Source organism: Thalia democratica, chromosome 8 (assembly GCF_965202585.1).
Source record: "Thalia democratica chromosome 8, ktThaDemo2.hap1.1, whole genome shotgun sequence".
In the NCBI taxonomy this organism is placed as follows: domain Eukaryota; kingdom Metazoa; phylum Chordata; class Thaliacea; order Salpida; family Salpidae; genus Thalia; species Thalia democratica.
In genome coordinates, this window is record NC_139172.1 from 35,502,265 (window position 1) to 35,521,909 (window position 19,645).

At 28.3% G+C, this 19,645-nt stretch overlaps 1 protein-coding gene across 1 annotated transcript; it reads right to left on the minus strand.

The window, feature by feature from the left end:
• Positions 1 to 520: 520 nt before the first annotated feature.
• On the minus strand, positions 521 to 16,954 carry LOC145843371 (ruvB-like 1). The gene is made up of 9 exons (XM_082950838.1): positions 16,891 to 16,954; positions 14,013 to 14,177; positions 11,963 to 12,091; positions 9,842 to 10,016; positions 7,389 to 7,546; positions 4,838 to 5,051; positions 3,588 to 3,786; positions 2,453 to 2,647; positions 521 to 731 (listed from the first exon to the last, which is right to left on the minus strand). The coding sequence occupies exons 2-9, from the start codon at positions 14,151 to 14,153 to the stop codon at positions 572 to 574; spliced, it is 1,371 nt and encodes a 456-aa protein (XP_082806964.1). The 5' UTR covers positions 14,154 to 14,177; positions 16,891 to 16,954; the 3' UTR covers positions 521 to 571.
• Between the last annotated feature and the right edge of the window lie 2,691 nt (positions 16,955 to 19,645).

Below are 19,645 nucleotides of genomic sequence, written 5' to 3' on the forward strand. Positions count from 1 at the left end.
CACAGTATGACTTTGTATACTTATACAATTATGAGCTGTGTTAATAGGTCTTCAAATAAAAACACTTAATCATATCTTGATACTTTTTAGTACTTATATCAACCTAAATGTATATCTTTCAAGTTTTTTACTAACTAAACTCGGAATAACTCAAACAGAAATGTATTTATACTTTTCGCGTTAGATTTTTTAAACTACGCAACTTTGCACCTCCTTAAAACTTATTTAACCCAAAACTAAATTTTTACAAAGGGACGATGCAAACTACTGGACTGGGACTACAAAAATCTAAAAGATCGCATATTTGTAATTACTGGTACAAAAATGTGCAAGTTTAAAAGCATAGTTGAGTTAGGGGAAAATAAATCATTGTAACAACTTATACTTTTAATATTTATATCCACATAAGTAATAGAATAAAAATCAAAACTATAAACAACACGAAACTTATTTAAAAACACGACAACAGCTTAAATAAGTGCAACGTTTATTACAACACAAAAAAATCTAAACTCTTACCTAAATCACAATAGGCTTTAACTACAACAAAAACCGGTCGAAAAAACACGAATCACTGCATGAACTTGTCCTTGTGCTTGTGGAGGATCTTGGAGCTGACGGCCGAGCTGACGAACAGCTGGCTCGCCTCGCGCACCTCCTCCGTGCTCACCGCCTCCTTGCCGCACGTCTTCGCCAGGATCCACGCCGGGGTTAAGAGCTGGATGGTGTACCTGTGTGCGGGGAGGTTCGTGTTGTCGTGGCAACGTTTGTGGTTGTTACGGTGACGCTTTTTTACTTTAGTGTTACTACTTGTGTCAGTTTAAAAATTATGAATATTTTGCCAGGTTGCTTTAGCGAAACGTGTTGAATAAAAATTGTTAAGAATTACTCATGGGTGGTTGTCAAAATTGCACGAAGACCAAATTTGCACCAAGGGTCAATTTTGCACGAGAGTAAAAAAAAGAAAAAATAAAAATAAAAAAACACATTAAAATTTTTTTAAGATGGATTAATAAAAAAACAAAGAGATAAAAAAAAGTGTTATCGACCGAGAGTAAGGGTTAGGGGTAAGAGTGATAGTAAAAATAAAACTTAATTTAAAAACACATATATTAAAACAAACAAAAAAAAAATTCAACCCGTGCAAAATGTCTCCGTTCAAAATTGTCTGCTCGTGCAACTTTGTGCACTCGTGCAATTTTGTCCCCTCGTGCAAATTTGACAGCTACCCAGCATTTATTATTTACGTTTAAGATCACCATATTACGTGTTTTCAAAAATCTAAGTCCTCATCTCAAAAGTCAAACATAAATAAAATGTTATTATTTGTTTACACACTTAAAACACTTTAATTGTTTATACCTATTTTTATGATTACCATATTTCGTATTCTCAAAAAAATAAATTTTATCAAAAATCTAACATCAAAAAAGTGTCGTTATTAGTTAATAGATTTTAAATAACTGCAATTATAAGCCAACAACATTTAATATATCAAATAAAACTATTTTTTAACGTCAAAGAAGTGTTTTGTTAAACGTCAAGGAATAAAACTTTTAATAAACACCACATTAAATCTCATCAAAAGTCAGTGCATATTCATTTATTACAAAATATTTAAGGTTGATAAAAAATAGTTTCAAACCTCAAAGCAGTGTTGAAATACTAGCAATTTTAAACCAACAACCTCTAATAAGTTCACTACTAATATCAATATTAAAAAAAACTATCGCCTAAAACAATAAACAATTTAAACACTGAAACAACAAATTTATTAATTTCAAAACCTTAAAGCAGTGATGAAATACTAGCAATTTTGAACAACAACAACCTCTAATAAGATCACTACTAATATTATAAAAACTAATACAATAAACAATTTAAACACTGAAACCACAAATTCCTTTAAAACCTCAAAGAAGTGATAAAAAACTATCAATTTTAAACCAACAACCTCTAATAAAATGACTACTAATATAAATATTAAAAAACTATCGCCTAAAACAATAAACAATTTAAACACTGAAACAACAAATTTATTAATTTCAAAACCTCAAAGCAGTGTTGAAATACTAGCAATTTTAAACCAACAACCTCTAATAAGTTCACTACTAATATCAATATTAAAAAAACTATCGCCTAAAACAATAAACAATTTAAACACTGAAACAACAAATTTATTAATTTCAAAACCTCAAAGCAGTGATGAAATACTAGCAATTTTGAACAACAACAACCTCTAATAAGATCACTACTAGTATTATAAAAACTAATACAATAAACAATTTAAACACTGAAACCACAAATTCCTTTAAAACCTCAAAGAAGTGATAAAAAAACTATCAATTTTAAACCAACAACCTCTAATAAAATGACTACTAATATCAATATTAAAAAAACTATCGTCTAATACAATAAACAAATTAAACACTGATAAAAAGTAGTTCTGAACCTCAACGAAGTGTTGACGCCGATCCTGCCGAACTCCAGCAGCGCCTCCTCCTCAACCTTGATGCCCTCCACCTTGCTCCTGATTTCCAGGATGTTCCGGATGTGGTCGGCGTCGTACGTGCACGTCTTCACGATCAGGATGCGGTCCAGCATGTCGCGGGGAATCCCGTGCGGCGAAACCACCGCCTCGTTGCCCCTGGTGACGGTTGAAAAAAAAAGTTGAGTGATGGAAAACAGCTTTAAATTAAAAGTTGTAATGTTTTATACTGTCAACTTAAAATATGTTAAATTAAAAATTATTTATAATAAAAATATTAATTTATATTAAAATAGTAGCAGTAAATGTGGAGTGTGAGTTTTACGTTGTTTCAAATAATAAATGAATGCGACCAAAAGTTCAAGAAACAACGTTAAGATGACTAATATACACACAAATAAACTTGAAAAAATTTATACACATGCTTTAACAAGCTGTGTAAAAATTAAATAAACAATTAAGTTAACAAGCACAGAGGTATTATCCTTACACAATAACCACCGATAAAATTTACTCGTACCATCAACAGGGTTGCCACTCTTTGCGGTAAAAAACCCAGCTGGTTTGACAAAAATAGAGAAATAATGACAGACATTAAATAAAACATAAGTTTTGCAAAAAAAAAAAAACTGTAGGCTTAAATTAAATTTAAGTGACAAAAAAATTAGCCCGAGTATATGTATTAATTGGAAAAAGTAATTTATATGAGCAAAGACTTAAAAAACTATTAATAAGGCTTTAATAAAACATGAGTTTTGCAAAAAACAGTTCTAAAGTCTTAGAAACCAGCTTGATATTTAGGAACATTGACCAAACCAGCCTGAGTTTGTCCCGATTGTGTGTGAAACCTTGAAATCAAAAAAAAAACTTGAATCAATCAAAGTAAACAAAAATCGTTTTGCAGAAGTAAAAAAAAATCAACATATACTATTATTCTGATGGTCTCACTACGCAGCTTAATTTTTTATGTGATTTTAAACTAAATAAAAGGTCTTATGAGTTTGCAACAATACTAGCTATTATTATTCTGATTGTGTGACAACCTTGAATCAATCAAAGAAAAACAAAATTCGTTTTTGCATAAACAAAAAGCTCGAACCTGATGGGGCACATTCCCCGGTTGGTGGCAAATATGACGATGGGGGCGATGGTGGTCTCGAGGGCGCGGTGGAGGTAGGTGAAGCACTCGATGTCGAGCATGTGCACCTCGTCGATGAACAGGACTCCCGGCACCAGCTCGGCCAGCCCCTGGTCGATGTACTTGTTCACCACCTTGTTGATCTCGCCCCGCAGCTTGTCTGTTCGAAAGTAACGGTTGTTTTAATGGTTTTTTTTTTTCGTTGATCTCGCCTCGCAACTTGTCTGTTCGAAAGTAACGGTTGTTTTAATGGTTTTTTTTTTTCGTTGATCTCGCCTCGCAACTTGTCTGTTTGGAAGTAACGGTTGTTTAAGCGGTTTTTTTTTTTGATCTCACCTCTCAACTTGTCTGTACTAATACCGCAGTTTTTTAGTGATTTCAACGTATCTTGTTTGTTTTATTTTTTAGTTGTTTCAAAAAAAATTTAAGCGTTTTTAAAAAGCTTGAATCTTTTGTTTTATATTATTATTCTGATGGTCTCACTACGCAGCTTAATTTTTTTAATGTGATTTTAAATTAAATAAAAGGTCTTATGATCTTTTTCGGAAGCTGAGATGTAAAGTTACTGTTATTTTTTCACATTTTGAATAAAAGCCCGAAAGTAATTTGCAACGTTATAAACTATATAATAAATTGTTTACTTTAGTAGACGTTGAACAAAAAAATCATATTTAGAATTCACATAAACAAACTTAAACTAAATATTTAGAAAACATTCAAGTACACAATTACTATAATAAAAACTATCATAACAAATAATCAACTCAAACCCTGAAGTTGAATATACTATGTTCATAACCATTAGTTTAGTTTATTTATTATATTACGGTACAAACAATATATAAAAAAACAATTAAGATATTAAAAGTAAACCAAGAATTTAAAAAACAATTTATATCAGGGTTGCCAAATGTTTTTTGCAAGTTTTTTCCAGGTTTACAAAAATTTTCTCCTGGTTTTTAAAAGTACTCATCTTTAGTTTAAATTTAAGTTTAAGGTAAGAAACTGTGTTAAATGGTATAAAAACATTAAAAAGATCTGTAAAGCTACTTCAAATGATTTTTTAAATAAAAACATTTTGATGACGACAAAATTTCTAAATCTATATGGAAAACTTTAAAAGTCAAATCAAATACTAACAATGTAAAAATTGTTAAAATTTCCAGGATTTTCCAGGTTTTTTGGCAGCCCTGACACATTCACACACTCACCGGTGATCTCGGTCTTCTTGGGCTTCATCAGCTGGTTCATGATGGACATGGCGTCCTGCCCGCCCTGCGGCTTCGCGTTGGCCGTGTCCAGGTCGTGTAGGGTGACGTCCTGTATCACCTCCCTCCTCTTGTGCACGTCTCCCTTCGGCATCGGCACGTACTCCTCCGCCTCCAAGTCGAACTCCGTCGCGAACGTGTCCGACCTCCCCGTGCGCTGTTCGATCACAAGTGCGGTTTTGATAACTTTAATCAAACTTTTATGTAAATTGTGGTAATGTTGGTTTACAACTCTGTTAGCAAATCAACATTATCAAAATCTTAAACAGCAAACTCTTCTATTCTTCTCATAAATGTTGAGCTGTCACGTTCATTAAGTTTTAAATGGTTGGGAATTGTATGGAAGCGCTGAAAAACTGTCAATTTTTTTGTTTTTTTAAGATGTTTAAAAAAAGTTCTTTCCACAGAACATCTTTGTATTAGCAAGGCCGAAATTTCAGTATCAAAGATTGATGAAGGCTGAACAAAGGAATGCCGAATAAATTTTCATGTGGTTTCAGCGCAACGGCTTCGAGTACATTTTTAAATGGATTTAATGTAATTAGTGTTATTTCTACTACTAGGGGTTTTAAATATCAGCAAATCAGCGAGTTTGCAGCTGAGATGCAAAGCTGCGAGGTTTGTATCAGCAAACCGCCACACAATCACTAGAGCGGGACCTTACAAAGAAACACAAACGTTGATTTGGAACTTTTTGTTTCTGGAATTTTAGCTGCTTAAACGGCAACGCGAAGTCTACCTTGTGATGTGCGTTCTTTTCAGTGCTTTCCAAAAATAAGAGGTGAAAGTAGTTCAGTTTTTAGAGTATGTTAGACTTTACTGAGTTATCATAAAGGATTCACAACTCTGGACCTAGTACTTCCAAAACTGTTTGCAAGTTTCTTTCACTTGAAGTTATTGCTGTAGTCATAATAGAGATTGTTTTAAAATTTTTATTTTTATGCTCGAGGTGAGGCAATAATGATAAGCAAAAGGCGCTAACATAGCTAAAAGTATTTCCCACTCAGAAATTGTAAAAATATTGCAAGAGTTATGAACAATGTTTGCCACGCTTGAAACCTGCCTAAAATTTATTTTAGTTTTAAGTGACTGGTTGTTGACTAAGTAAGTTTTGTTTAAGCATAATGTTTGGCCCCAACAATAAAAACGGACGAAATCGAACAGCGGAACAGTTTATTCTAGAGCTTACCAACAAAGGAGCTCAGCTAAATACTTTAGACAACTTAAGACCGTTGAATTATTTCTACTGGGGGTGGATAAAATTAAAACCTTTAAGTTAAATTTTTGGTAACACTTCTGTGTTTAAGATATTATTAATAGTTTTAAGTATTTTTATGGTATATATTTTCAAAAAAGAGTTAAAAGTTTAAAGTTTTTTAAAACATGTAGCTTTAATTTAAAAAGTAACTATCTCTCTACTTAGTCTAATAAAAACTTCTCTAAACTTTAAGTAGCTTTTGCATCGGAAAGTAATTTATCATTATTATGTTTGTAAATTTAAACTGGTAATTTAGATAAAAAACTATGTATTAACTTTTAGTAGAAATGAATGAGTTGTAATTATACTTCACCACTGAAAAAAACAGAAGAGTTATCTTAGAATTTTGGTATAACAAATTTAAATTACTGCCCACGAGCTTAAACAACCTCCCCATTTAAAAAAATCGAGCAACCTGAACAATCAGCCAACAACTCACAAAACTTTGATTAGTAAAACTTTCCAAGGGCTCAAACACTAAACGATAAAGCAAAATTCGCAAAACTTACACATTGAGTCCGTAACAAACATAAACTTAAACTAATCTTTTATAAACTCAAACTACTTTCACCTGGTAAATTATCCTCATAGGGTAAAATGTTTACCAACAGAACCAACTACATAATGACTGAAAAATAATAAAGCAGATCTATCTCTTAAATATTTTAAAACTAATTTAAAAATTACATTATTTATAATTGAACAAACGTTAACTATCCCTCAAACAACTCATACCCACCCTAACAGCGCCGTTGTATAATAATTACATAATAACTGAAAATTATTAAAGCAGATTTATCTCTTAAATTGCATAAGATTAATTTACTAAAAATAAATTATTTACAATTGAACAAACATGAGTCATCCCTCAATCAACTCATACCCTATCAAAATTAAGTTCTCAAAGCTCACATCGAGTCCCTAATAAACATATTCTTCATACAAACAACTCGTACCTTGACAGCGCCGTTGTCAGCTTCGATGCATAATGACTGCATAATGACTAAAAATGTAAAGCAGATCTATCTCTCAAATGGTATAAAATTAATTTTAAAAAACTACAATATTTATATGAACAAACACAAACTATCCCTCAAACAACTCGTACCTTAACAGCGCCGTTGTATAATAACTACATAATAACTAAAAAATAATAAAGCAGATCTATCTTTTAAGTGGTATAAAAAAAAATCTAAAAATATATGATAAAATTGAACAAACACAAACAACTCGCACCTTAACAGCGCCGTTGTTGGCCTCGATGTAGATGACGTCACCCACTTGCACGGCTTGCTTCTGTATGTTCTCGTACACGCTGCTGTCCAGCTTCAAAGACTTGGTGCCCTTGGTCGTCTTCAGCTTCACCACCACGTAGTCCACCGTCTTCCCGTACCCTGGTTGTGTTCGTTGTTGTGTTAAACATGCAGATTACGAACAAAAAAAAATTATGAAGTATTTTTTACTTTATACAACAAAACTTTGTTTAATGGATGGCATTACAAGGTTTTGTTAGTTGCGTGGAAAATTTTTTTTTGACCGTTTCAAATTCAAAAATTTACGCTTAAAATTATCTGTTTGCAATTTTGCCAAGAAAATCAAATAACAGCTTATGTTATATATATATATATATTTCTAAGAAAAGGTAACTATTCTTATTAAGCCTTTAATGCTTCTTTGATTTAATAAGCACACTGTAAAAAAAATGCATTACAAATTAAACTTGATCGTTTTTAATTCAAAAATTTACACTTGATGCTTTATATTAGCAATTTCGCCAAGAAAAGCAAATTACAGCTAATATTAAGATGTATTACTGAGAAAGACAATTATTATTACAATTTTTTCTTTGAAAAAAAAAGCACACTGTATATGTCGTAAAATTGATCAATAAAACATAAACTATTTATTTTTTACCCTTTCAGTGTAAAGAATTTGCAATGCAGTCTATATTTTAATTTCTAAATGTTGACAAAATTATAAATGTTAAAACTACTGTAATAAATTGTGATTTTGATAAATTGTTTTAAATATTGTTAAATTAAGACAACAGCTTGGCTAGATAATAAATTACGGCCGTAGTTTGGAAAGCTTTGCTTATTTTATTATACAACTTACTTTTATTACTTCAAGAAAAAAAATCATCTTAATTATAAGGTTGCCACTGGTTTTTGAGAAATTTCTTTCAGGTTTTTGAAATTACAAGTTTTTGGGTCAATTTTTAGTTAAAGTTAAAAATTGTGTTAAGTAATACAACAACATTGAAAAATACTGCAAAGCTACTTTAAATTTGGTTTTTAATAAAAAGAATATTTTGATGATGACAAAAATGTTTATCTGTATGATATATTTTTTGAGTAAAATCAAAATTTACTACTTAACATGTAAAAATTGTTTAAAATTCCAGGTTTTTCCAAGATCCCAGGTTTCATGGCAACCCTGTAATAAATTAATGCTAGCTGAAAAGGGTAACAACTTTAATGCTATAAAATAACAAATAAAAACATAACTAAGTTCACAAAAACTTTGATGAACCTTATTTGAAACTTATTTTATAGTATAAGCATGCCTAAGTATTCCTTAAAATTTCAAAATTTCTAGTCAAAATAACCCGAGGTAGTATTAACCCTGCTGAAAACAAAGTACTGAGCGATTGATACTGCTATCAAAAAGTTTTTTTTTTATAAATGTTTGATTAGTTGTCTTAACTTGTGTAAAATCTTTATTCATACTTCTACAACTCTAAGACTTAAAAAAAACACCTTTGAAAGAATTTTTTTTTAAATCTAAATATGCAGCTTGAATTTAAGATTTTTAAAAGTTTAACTTTGCAATTCATTAAGACTAATATAAATTCACTCTGCATACTTAGTATATATACTCGGTTAAAATATTTGCAATTAAAAATTAACTTTTTTTAAATCAACAAATTGACCTAAAAAGAAAGGTGTTTATCGAACACAGACAATATTGGTGAATTTAAGATCTTACGCATTTGTGAAAACCCATATAAAATGCAATTACCTACAAGCTAGCAAACTTGTTTAAAAAGTCTTTGCAACAATCTTACATCACATGCTAAATAAATGAACTCATTTAAAACACTAATAACTAAAACTAAGCAGAAAAAAGCTTCTCAGCTGTTCGACTTAACCATTAATTATGTCTTACTTACTACCAAAAGAAAAATTTAAAGGCATTTTTCAAGTAAAGTAAAAAGTCAAGAATTTTAACAAAAAATTATAAGATAATCTTTTTTTATCCAATTACCTCCAACCTTAAAATATAAATTACGCATCAATTATAGATAATAATTGATAATGTTAACAAAGATATCAGATAATACTTATAAAAACTAATTACGCACCTCTGGGGTTATTTAACTTTACAAAAAAAGGGTTGCAAAAAAAAAAACATTTAGAATTCTAACAAAATTTTTGACAACACTCAATAAAATTCAACCACCTCCGAGCAAAAATTCTAACAAAAAACTTATGAGAAAACATCAAAACTTTAAACCTCCCAGTGGGTCCTCGCTCTCGTTTACGATAATTATCAAATCAAAAAAAAAACATTTAGAATTCTAACAAAAAAATTTGACAACACTTGATAAAATGCAACCACCTCCTTCTTGATAGAATATTTAGAATTCCCTTAATTTAGAATAAAAACTTGTGAGAAAACATCAAAACCTCCCAGCGGGTCCTCGCTCTCGTGCGGGGTCATCTCCACCACCTCGCCCTCGTACACCTCCTTCGTCTCCTTGATCCTGAGCCCGATGGCCCTCCTGAAGTTCTCCATCAGCACCTCCGTCTTCTTGATCTCCGCCGAGTACACCTCGCTGCCTATCATCGGGCAGAACGGCACCTTTGGTTTTTCAATTAAAATAGGTTTATTTAAAAAGCTGAATTTAGTTTTGAATAAACCATTTGTTAGGAGTCCTTTTGTTGATGTGACGGAAATCCCGCAACATTTGCTGAGTCACCATTAAAAAAATTAATTAGTTTTTAATATGTTTGGGTGAGGTGGGTTAGGGTTAAGGGTATAAATACTAAAAAAAAATAAAAAGAAAAAATTTTAACTGAGAATTTAGCAAATATTAGGGGAAACACCTTTGCTTTAAAATCGGACCATTTATTAGCTTTCGTAATACTAGTACATACAGGGTCGCCATAGGCTTTTTGAAAATATTTTCCAGTTTTTGCGAGTACAAGTTTTTGTCCATGTTTAGTATAAATTAAGTTAAAAAAATAAAACGTTTTAATTGGTATAAAAATATTGAAAAGATATGTAATGCTACTTTAAATGTGCTTATAATAGATAATAATGTTAATGATACAAAAAAAAAATGTTTTGTGTATGATAGACTTGTCATTTATTATTAAAATGTCATTGTTTTAAAAATAAATGTTGTTGAAAACTCCAGGTTTTTTAGTTATTTTTCTTTTTCAAGACTCTTTAATTCTTCAAATTTTCTCAAATTACTGGTTTTTCGTGTCTTTTTTTTCCAAAATTTTCAATTCCAAGTTTTAGGGTACTCATGCACACAATATGATCACAAGTAAAAATAAAAAATAACATTACGACACGAAAATAAAATAAAAAATATCATTTTAGAAAGTCAGTAAGGTATAGTGATATTTTTCAATACTTTTTGTGGAAGATGTTTTTGAGATTATTAACTATGGATTTTTTTTAGCAATGTGTAAATTTTAATTCTATTTTTTCTGATAAGTAGTGGAATAATACTTAGGGCTAAAATAAAAGCGACTATAAAAAGTTAATTGTTTAATTTTAACTTTTTATTAGTAATTTGCTTTGCAATAACTAAGTAACTTTTAAACAAGGGTCGGTAGCCTTTTTAAATCGCAGCCACACTCTATAGAAAGTGTTCTGCAGACCGCAGTTGTTTTAAGGTAATTGTAGTAAGTGATTTAAAAGCACTGTTTTATACAAAAAAAAAATGATAAAATAAACAATAAAAAAGCACAACTATATAGTGATCATTAAATTATTGTAATTTAATTCATAAAATCTTGTGAGACTTAGATCTAAACTTTGAGGGCCGCATTTGGCAACTATTTAGTTATTTTAAACACTACTTAATTTCATTAAGGCTATATTAATAACTATAGTATCAAACACTTATTATCATGACAAAAAGTACTTATGTTTAATTAGTTTGTGTTATATAAAAATATATAAAACTTTGTTGAGAACTGCTATAATAAACAAAATATTATTTAAGAACAGTAGTTTAAAATGTTTATGTAGTTATTGTAAATACAGACAAACAGCTATAGAAAACTTGTTAGTTTCAAAAACTAATTTCTGACAGCTTCTAGAACTGTCTTTATCAATTAATAAACAACATTTGTTGCCATTGTAAGGCTTATTCTACATTTGCCCAGAAATTTACCTTGAATGTTTGTATAAACATTAGCTTTTTAAATCTATTTAAACAGAGAGAGCCAAGATTTTTAAGACACGAAGAAGTAGTTTAATAATAGGTATTGTAAATAAAATTGATAAAATGTACCTAAACTAAAAATATAAATATACATTAAATAAAACATAAATTAAAACTTATAACTTTTTTTATTATAAACATTTTTATTTATTGGAAAAAGCTAAACTTATAAGAGTAATTTTTTTTTTTAATTAATTGATATAATATTTTTAATTATTTGTGAAAAGTATTTCAAGAAATGTAAAAACTATTTTCAATTTAGAAAAATTAAAACATTTATAACAACTTATTTGCTACGACAAGACAAGTCAATATAATCTAAAATATTAAAAGTCTTGATTACCTTAGTACCGAGTTCTTGTGACATTCCAAGTGCAAGGGCAGTCTTTCCGGTACCTGGGGGTCCGGCCAGCAAAATTCCCCTTCCCGCCATTTTCTTTGCTTTAATCATGTCAACAATGTGTCCTACAGCCTGTGGTGTAAAGAATATTTTTGTACATTATAACAAATACAATGATCAACTAAATCAAGGTTGATACAAGAAATCATTCTAATTTTGCCAGATGCTTGAGGAAGTCAAGCATGAATGTTGTTGTAGTACTATGAAATAATTTTGTAAATTCATCAGATTTATGCAACAACTTTTTTTTAGACTTTTTTAAACACTAGTAGTAGTTCAATTTAAATTAAAAAACAAAAAAATAAAATTATTGAAGTACAAGGTGTTTTTAAGTTATTTTTTAGAAGTTGAAATCCATAAACTTGAAAATGAGTTCAGTTTAAGGCATTATTGGTTTTAAAGTCGATATTTCACATCTGATCTTTGTAAAATAAAAATAAAAACTTGGAAGTACAATGAAGACAATAAAACTAAAAAAATGAAACTAAACAACACCTAATTAAAATTAAATTTTCAAAGTGTTTTCAAAAACTGTGAGGATTTTTTTAGATTACTTGCCAAATAAAAAGAATTTTTTTACAAATAATGCCTAATTAAGTACAAAAGCTCAAAAAACAAAGTACAAATTAAAATGAATTAATTAATACAAAAAAAACTATACCATAAGTTTTTCCCAATTAATAATCATTTTTCACATTTAAACCAAATATTTAATTTTGTTTATATATATGTGGTATTTCTAAAACTCATTAACAATACAGTCTAGAAAACTAACAGCATTTAAAACTAAGTTAAGGCCATAGGGGGGGGGTAGAAGCCATTTTTTGACCAAAATAACATATAGACTTATATTATAGTAAATTTCATAATCTTTTAGATGCTTTGTAGTAATTGCGGAGAAGTGTTCAATTAATAAGTATGTAAGACAACATGATATAACTAAAATATCATTGTGAAAATAAGGTAAAACAAATAAAGAGGTCAATTAAATAGAAGATCAAATAAAAAGTTCCAGCTTCAGTTCTTAAATGGGTTGCATGTAATGTAAGTACAAAATGAGTTATGACTTTTAAGGAGAAATGCACTAATAAAACCTTTTGCGTAGTCCCACCACTACAGCGCTTATTTTAAGGCCATAAGGGGGGTAGAAGCCATTTTTTGACCAAAAATAACATATAGACTTATATTATAATAAATTTCATAATCTTTCAGATGCTTTTTTTAGATTTTAAAAATATTAAGTAACTTTTTTTTTATGACCGGTTATATAAAGGGTTGTCTTTATAAAGGGTATGTAAAGGGTAACTTTAAAGCCGTTTTTCTCGAGTTTTTAAAAACGGGCTTTAAAATCTATCTTCTCCTTCATTTTTCAAGCAATCTTCTTCAAATTTTCAGGAAATGTTCCTTACATTATGAGAAAAAAATGTTATTTGTGAATTTTAATAATTTTAAAAAATTAAAATTTTATAACAAAAATAAAAAAAAAAAAGTGATTTTTTATCAAAACTTTTTTTATTTTTTCAAAAAAAAGGTATTTTTACTTGAAATTTTTTAAAGTCACAAATAACGTTTTTTTGTTATTGTATAAAGAATAGACTGTGAAAGTTTGAAGAAGATTGCTTAAAAAATAAAGGAGGAGATAGATTTTGAATGCATTAGTCTTTTTTCGCCGTTTTAGTTTTTCCTTCCCCATAAAGAACCTGTTATGCGGCCCAACTTTGGCCGGTCATATCTCAAAAACTAATTCGAATTTTTAAAAACGGTAAAAAGTAACTTGAAGCTTAGTAAAAACTCTATAAAATAAGATCAACTTGTAAAAAACATGGCCTACCCCCCCTATGGCCTTAAATTATTAGTTAGTTTTGATAAACAGCTGTAAATGGACAAAAAAGTAAAATATGTGCTAAATAAGCTGTATGCAAACTCTCCATATAAAAAACAGTTTATGGTACTTAACTTATAATTAATTAAAACAAACACAAAATCAACAAACTTCTCTTGCTTGCTGTTGGCCAACAAAGCCAGCGGCGACAGGAACAGCCGAGCCATCCTCGTTCAAACCGAGCCCTTTCAAGTGAGAATGAGCTGCTATGCGCTGCGTCTTTGTTGTACTTTTCACTTCTTCAATTTTCATTTTGTATGTTTTTTTGTATTATATCTGTTAAACACAGAGTTGTATGAAAATTGTGTTGAATAAAAAATTAATAGTATTTTTTAGTACTTAGAGCAATTTAAATAAAATTTAAAAACTTTAATGTTTTACTTATGTCAGATATATTTGTTGAGATTGGTAGCTTAATGAAATTATTGCTGTAATCTCAGTGTAACACTTTTGTTAAGACTTAAAAAACTATGTGTACATTCTGTTGCAGGGTTGTCACTCTTTGAGTAAAAAACAAATGTCCAGAGTGACCTTAAACTGTTCTGAGTCATCCAGAGATTTTTTCAAATTCTTTTATAAAAAAATTAAATTATTTCAAAACCAATAAAAGCCAATTGGTTATAAAATTAAAATAAAATAACGCTAAATCTTCATAAATAATAGTATTAGTGCAAATTAGATATTTTATTCACTACCAGATTTTGGTGGCAAAAAAAATTACAACCTTATAGTTGTAAGTATAATAAAATAGTAAACAGCACTTAACAATTTTCACTAATACTATTATCTAAATAAGCTGTTTACTTAACAGTAAATTGAGCCAAAAAAATTAATTAAGCCAAATAACTATAAACTAAATCCCTTAAATGTCCTAAAGTACAAGTAAGATAATTTTGTAAATTGTAAAATTTAAAATATATTTTATAAATTAAGTTTGATAATTTTAATACAATTTTTAAGCTATATGCAACTTTAAACAACCCATAAAACTTAAATAGCTATAATTATTTTTTACATTTAGGGGGCAGTCAATACAAAATTTTAATAAAATTTAAATTAGCATATTTACTAGAGTTTCATTTTATTATCAATTTTATCCATTTTCTTTTTGTAAAACTTTGATTTGGAAGAAATTTTCAATGTTGTTGGTATCTTGTGTATACTAAATATTACTTCAGGATTTAGGTATGTTTCAGATTTCCATTATTTTTTTAAATAATTTAGGGTTAGAAAACAAACATCTAGTAAAATTTTGAAACAATTAGATTGTGCTTGCTATTAGGCCTGAAATTTTTTTAAAGAATGTTTATTTGAGTTTGTTTTGATATGTTTTTTTGTAAGAATTTTTTGCTGATATATTTAGTAATTTAGATCCAATTGATACAACTTCATTGGAATATACAACAATTTTCATACTAAATTAATTAATATTTATGTAATTTCTCTGTATTAAACTAATAACACAGTGTTATTATTTTTACAGTAAGAAACTTGCCTTACCTTTAAATAAATTGAGCACCCAGCAAACTGTTCTTATATTTTAAACTCAATTAAACTTATAAAGTTACCATTATTTTTTTTCTAGAAGAAATATAACTACTCAACAGTCAGGTGTATACAAGACTTTTTCTCTAACTATATACTGTACCAAGAGTTAAAGGATCATTGATTTAAGCGCTTCTGTTCATCTTTATCTTTCACATATTTTTGATGGCAGTTAATTAATTGATAATATTGTATTTTCTTCATTATAGATTCTAATTTTGCTCTTATAATTTAAGTTTACTTTTTAAAAGTTTTTGTGAATATTGTATATGTTTATAGTTGCTATAATAACATCTACAAATTGCTATAAATACTGTTAAATCAAAAGTAAGAGCAAAATTTCAGTAGATCATATAACAGAATAGGATACCATAGGTCCTCTGAATGCTTTTAAACGCTTAATCTTACTTTAAGTCACACAAACACTTAAACCAAATCATGAAATTACAACAATTTGATGTACTAAACATAAACTAAGGACAATAAAGAGTCATTTAAAAAATTAATTTGTAAGTAATTAGTTTTTAGAAAAAGTTAGGACTAAAAAATGATTTTACCACTGATTAAAAATAGTATTTAATAATAATTTCAAGAACGGAATTCATTTGCACATCAACAATAAATGTGATTACTTTTTATATCTAAAATACTGATTGTTTCATTAATTATTTTCTCCATATGTAGTATAACAAACAAAATACTAAAAAACATACCATGTTTAAAAAGATTGTTTGTTTTGTTTATTTTTTTACATGAAATTTTTATCTTTAGATTTTTCTAAAATTATTTCCGACAAAATTTTTATAGATTTTTATTTAAATAGTCTATTCTTGCTGTTTTAGTTTGTGCCTCTCATAAGGAACCTATAGTTGCCCACAACTTTGACCGGCTATATCTCAAAAATTATTTTGATTTTTTTAAATCTGTTTAACGCATCTTGTAGCTTAGTAAAAAACTATATAAAATTGGATCAAATTTCAAAAAAAAGGTGTTTACCCTCCCCTTACGCCCTTAACTGTCCTGGACATGACGTTAAAACTTATCCAGGTGGTGTAGAACTTAATAACCAAAATATTTTTTGTGCACCAGGTTCTAGAATCAAATACTTTGAGTGCTTGCTCAAAAAACAATATTATAGTTTCCAGGTACTGTAATAAATATTGGTATTACTTGTGAAAATTTATATCAATTTTGATTTTAAAATTTATAAACATCTGATTGAGGCCATAAGAAGGTCTATCATTTTTATACAAATATTACCATTAGCCTTTACTTTAAAGCTTAAAATACAAATAATACAAAATACTTTTTATTGGACAAAATAAGTTTTAACTATTATTTGAGGAATAATTAGTTTAGTAAAACGTTTTAGTTACAAGTAGACTCAAATATAATTTTTCTTCACTAATTTCTTAAGAATTTTAAAAAATATAAAAATATTTACCTTGTTTATTTTTCAATCAATCAACTCCAAAAGTTCATTAAGTTATCCTAGCATTGTAAGATAAAGTTTTATTGTAACAATTTAAACTATTCAAAAATCAGTACTTCAAAAAATATATACTTTTTTTTATGTATTTTTAATTAAAAATTTTTTAAACTCAGTTGAACTATTTGTTAATAAAATTGAAATTAGAGCCATAAAATAGGTCAAACATTTTATTTGACTTTATTTAGGGGAGTGAGGTTTTATTACAAAGATGACAATACAAGATAGTTTTTATATAAAAACTTATCTTACAGAAAAGGTATAGGGGATATATTTAACCTTTTCATAATTTAGCCTTATGTTATTAAGTTTTAATCAAGGAACAAGTTACTTTTTACTGATTTTTAAAACACAAAATAATATTTGAGATATAGCCGGTCAAAGTCAGAGACTACAATAGGTTCCTTATGGTAGGTAATAACTAAAACTGCAAATAACTAGATAATATTTTATTAATTTATTTAAATCACTAAAAAATATCTTTTTATCTGTTTTTTGAGATAATTATCTTAAATTTTCAGGAAATGTTCTTTGTGATATTTAGATAATTCTGTTGAAAAAAAGTTTTGTGTTTATTTTTTTTATAAAATTTTAGTTTTTTTTTTTTTTTTTTGACAGAATTTTCTAAATATTGCAAGGGCCACTTCCTGAAAGTTTGACTTAATTATCTTAAAAACATAGGAGGAGATATATTTTTAGTTAAATTGTCTTTTTTTGCCTATTTAGTTTGTGCCTCACATAAAAGAACCTATTATAGTCTCCAAATTTAACCGTCTATACCAGGGGTTGGCAAACTGCGGCCCGCGGGCCAATTGCGGCCCGCGAAGGGTAAATCTGCGGCCCGCGAGCACATTATTTTTTTGAATGGAATGCGGCCCGCGAAAGAAAATTTTGTGGCCCGCGAGCATGTAAATGTGGCCCGCTGAGCAAAAATATGTTTCAAGTTAAATTTTTTTTGGTAACTCGATTTAATTTGATTAGTTTGGTTTTAAGTCTCTGTATAACATTTAAAAATAATTAGAAGAAATTACTGCTTTAGTTTAAAAATGTGAAAAAGACAAATTAGCATTTTAACAGGATATTTTTCTGAGTTTCATAATAACTTCTTTTTTACAACAGCAAGTAATTATCTGAAAAAAGAGTGTAAAGAGTGCTTGAACTTAATAAGTTAGTTATATAATATCTATTTATTAAATAAACTAAATGCAAGTGTATTCCATTTTGTACAAAAGTAATTCACAGTAATTAACTAAAGTGTCATTTCTTTATAGCTTAGATATTCTTTTTCAAGGTTTTTTATACCTGAGTTTCTTTTGTAGATTTTTTATTTGTAAATGTTATATTTTAGTCTAAAAACATATAAAAAAAACACAGTAATAAGAAATAAGGTTTATTTGATTTTTGTTTGACACATTTTAATTTTTTAGAAGTTTTTTTTTTGCACTTTAAATTAATTTCTATGCACACCAACTTAAAAAGATGCTCATATTTTAAACCACTTTTTATTTAATACTTTAATATTAGTTAGTTTAAGTCTAGTTTATGCATAATTTTCTACATTGTTGTTTCTACATGTAATATCTAAATTTGTACAGACACATTTAAAACAATATATATGACATAAATTAATATATTTTTTTTATGCATACATTTTCATTTTTCAAACATTGTTTTTGTCAAACTAAGTTAATTTTAATGCCTTGCATATCAATTCACATAATTGCTGTTTTTTGGAGCTATCTATTTAATATAAACTAGATTTAGGGATGGTAATTTTATTAAGTTTGTACATTTTTAATCAAAATAGTTCAAATTCAAGCAAATAAACAATTTAACATTGCCACACACTCAGACTATCACTACTTGAAGACGACAAATCTCAGGCCAACTAAGTCATTTTTTAAGTTTTTGACTAGAATTTTTTTTGTATACAAAAATATCAGGAAAGTTTTTGTTGACTCAGGCTGGCTTTTTTGCTTAAAAGAGTGGCAAATTAAACTTATGATGTATGTTTTTTTCAATCCACAGTGTTAGTTTGAGTTGTAATATATGTTAAATTCTAAGTTTTGCAGCTAATATAATTCAACATATTGTTTATATTATTGTGTACATTTAAGTGTGAACAATCAGTGTTGCCAAAAAATTTGAATCCCGGAAAAGCTTTGAATTTGAAAATTTATGTTAAAAATTTTGGAAAAGAAATTGAATTTGAGAATTTTTGAAAAACCTGGAATTTCAAACAACTTTTACATGTAAAGTAATAAAATTTCGATTTGACAAAAAAAATACCAAATGATTTTTTTTTGATTAAAAAATATATTAAAGTAATTTAACAGTATTGTTTAATATAGATATATTTTTTAAGACATTTTTTTAAACTACAGTTAAACTTTTTACTAAAAATAAAAGACGGAATTGTACTTCCAAAAACTTTGTATTGGTGCTTTTCACCTTCATTTGTATAATTTCACTGATTGTTGTGCTTCGTGTTGGAACTAAACCAAGAAATTCTACTAAAATGTCAAAGTTAGTAAAAACATCTCTAATTAACATTCTCAGATGAGCAATAGTTTTTCTATTAGTGCTCTCATGTTAACAGATTGATTAAAGTCCTAATTTGATTTATGCGACTTTATAACCTTAATGAGTTTCCTAAACACCATTTCTTGTTGTAATTAAAGAAATAAACAAAAGTTTTTCCTTACCGCCA

Excerpts from the sequence above, each read along its gene's own strand:
- LOC145843371 (XM_082950838.1), bottom strand. The coding sequence starts at position 14,153 with ATGAAAATTGAAGAAGTGAAAAGTACAACAAAGACGCAGCGCATAGCA. Across the intron at positions 10,017-11,962 it reads CACAAGAACTCGGTACTAAG|GTGCCGTTCTGCCCGATGAT; the intron begins GTAATCAAGACT and ends GAAAAACCAAAG. Across the intron at positions 732-2,452 it reads GGCGTCAACACTTCGTTGAG|GTACACCATCCAGCTCTTAA; the intron begins GTTCAGAACTAC and ends CCCCGCACACAG.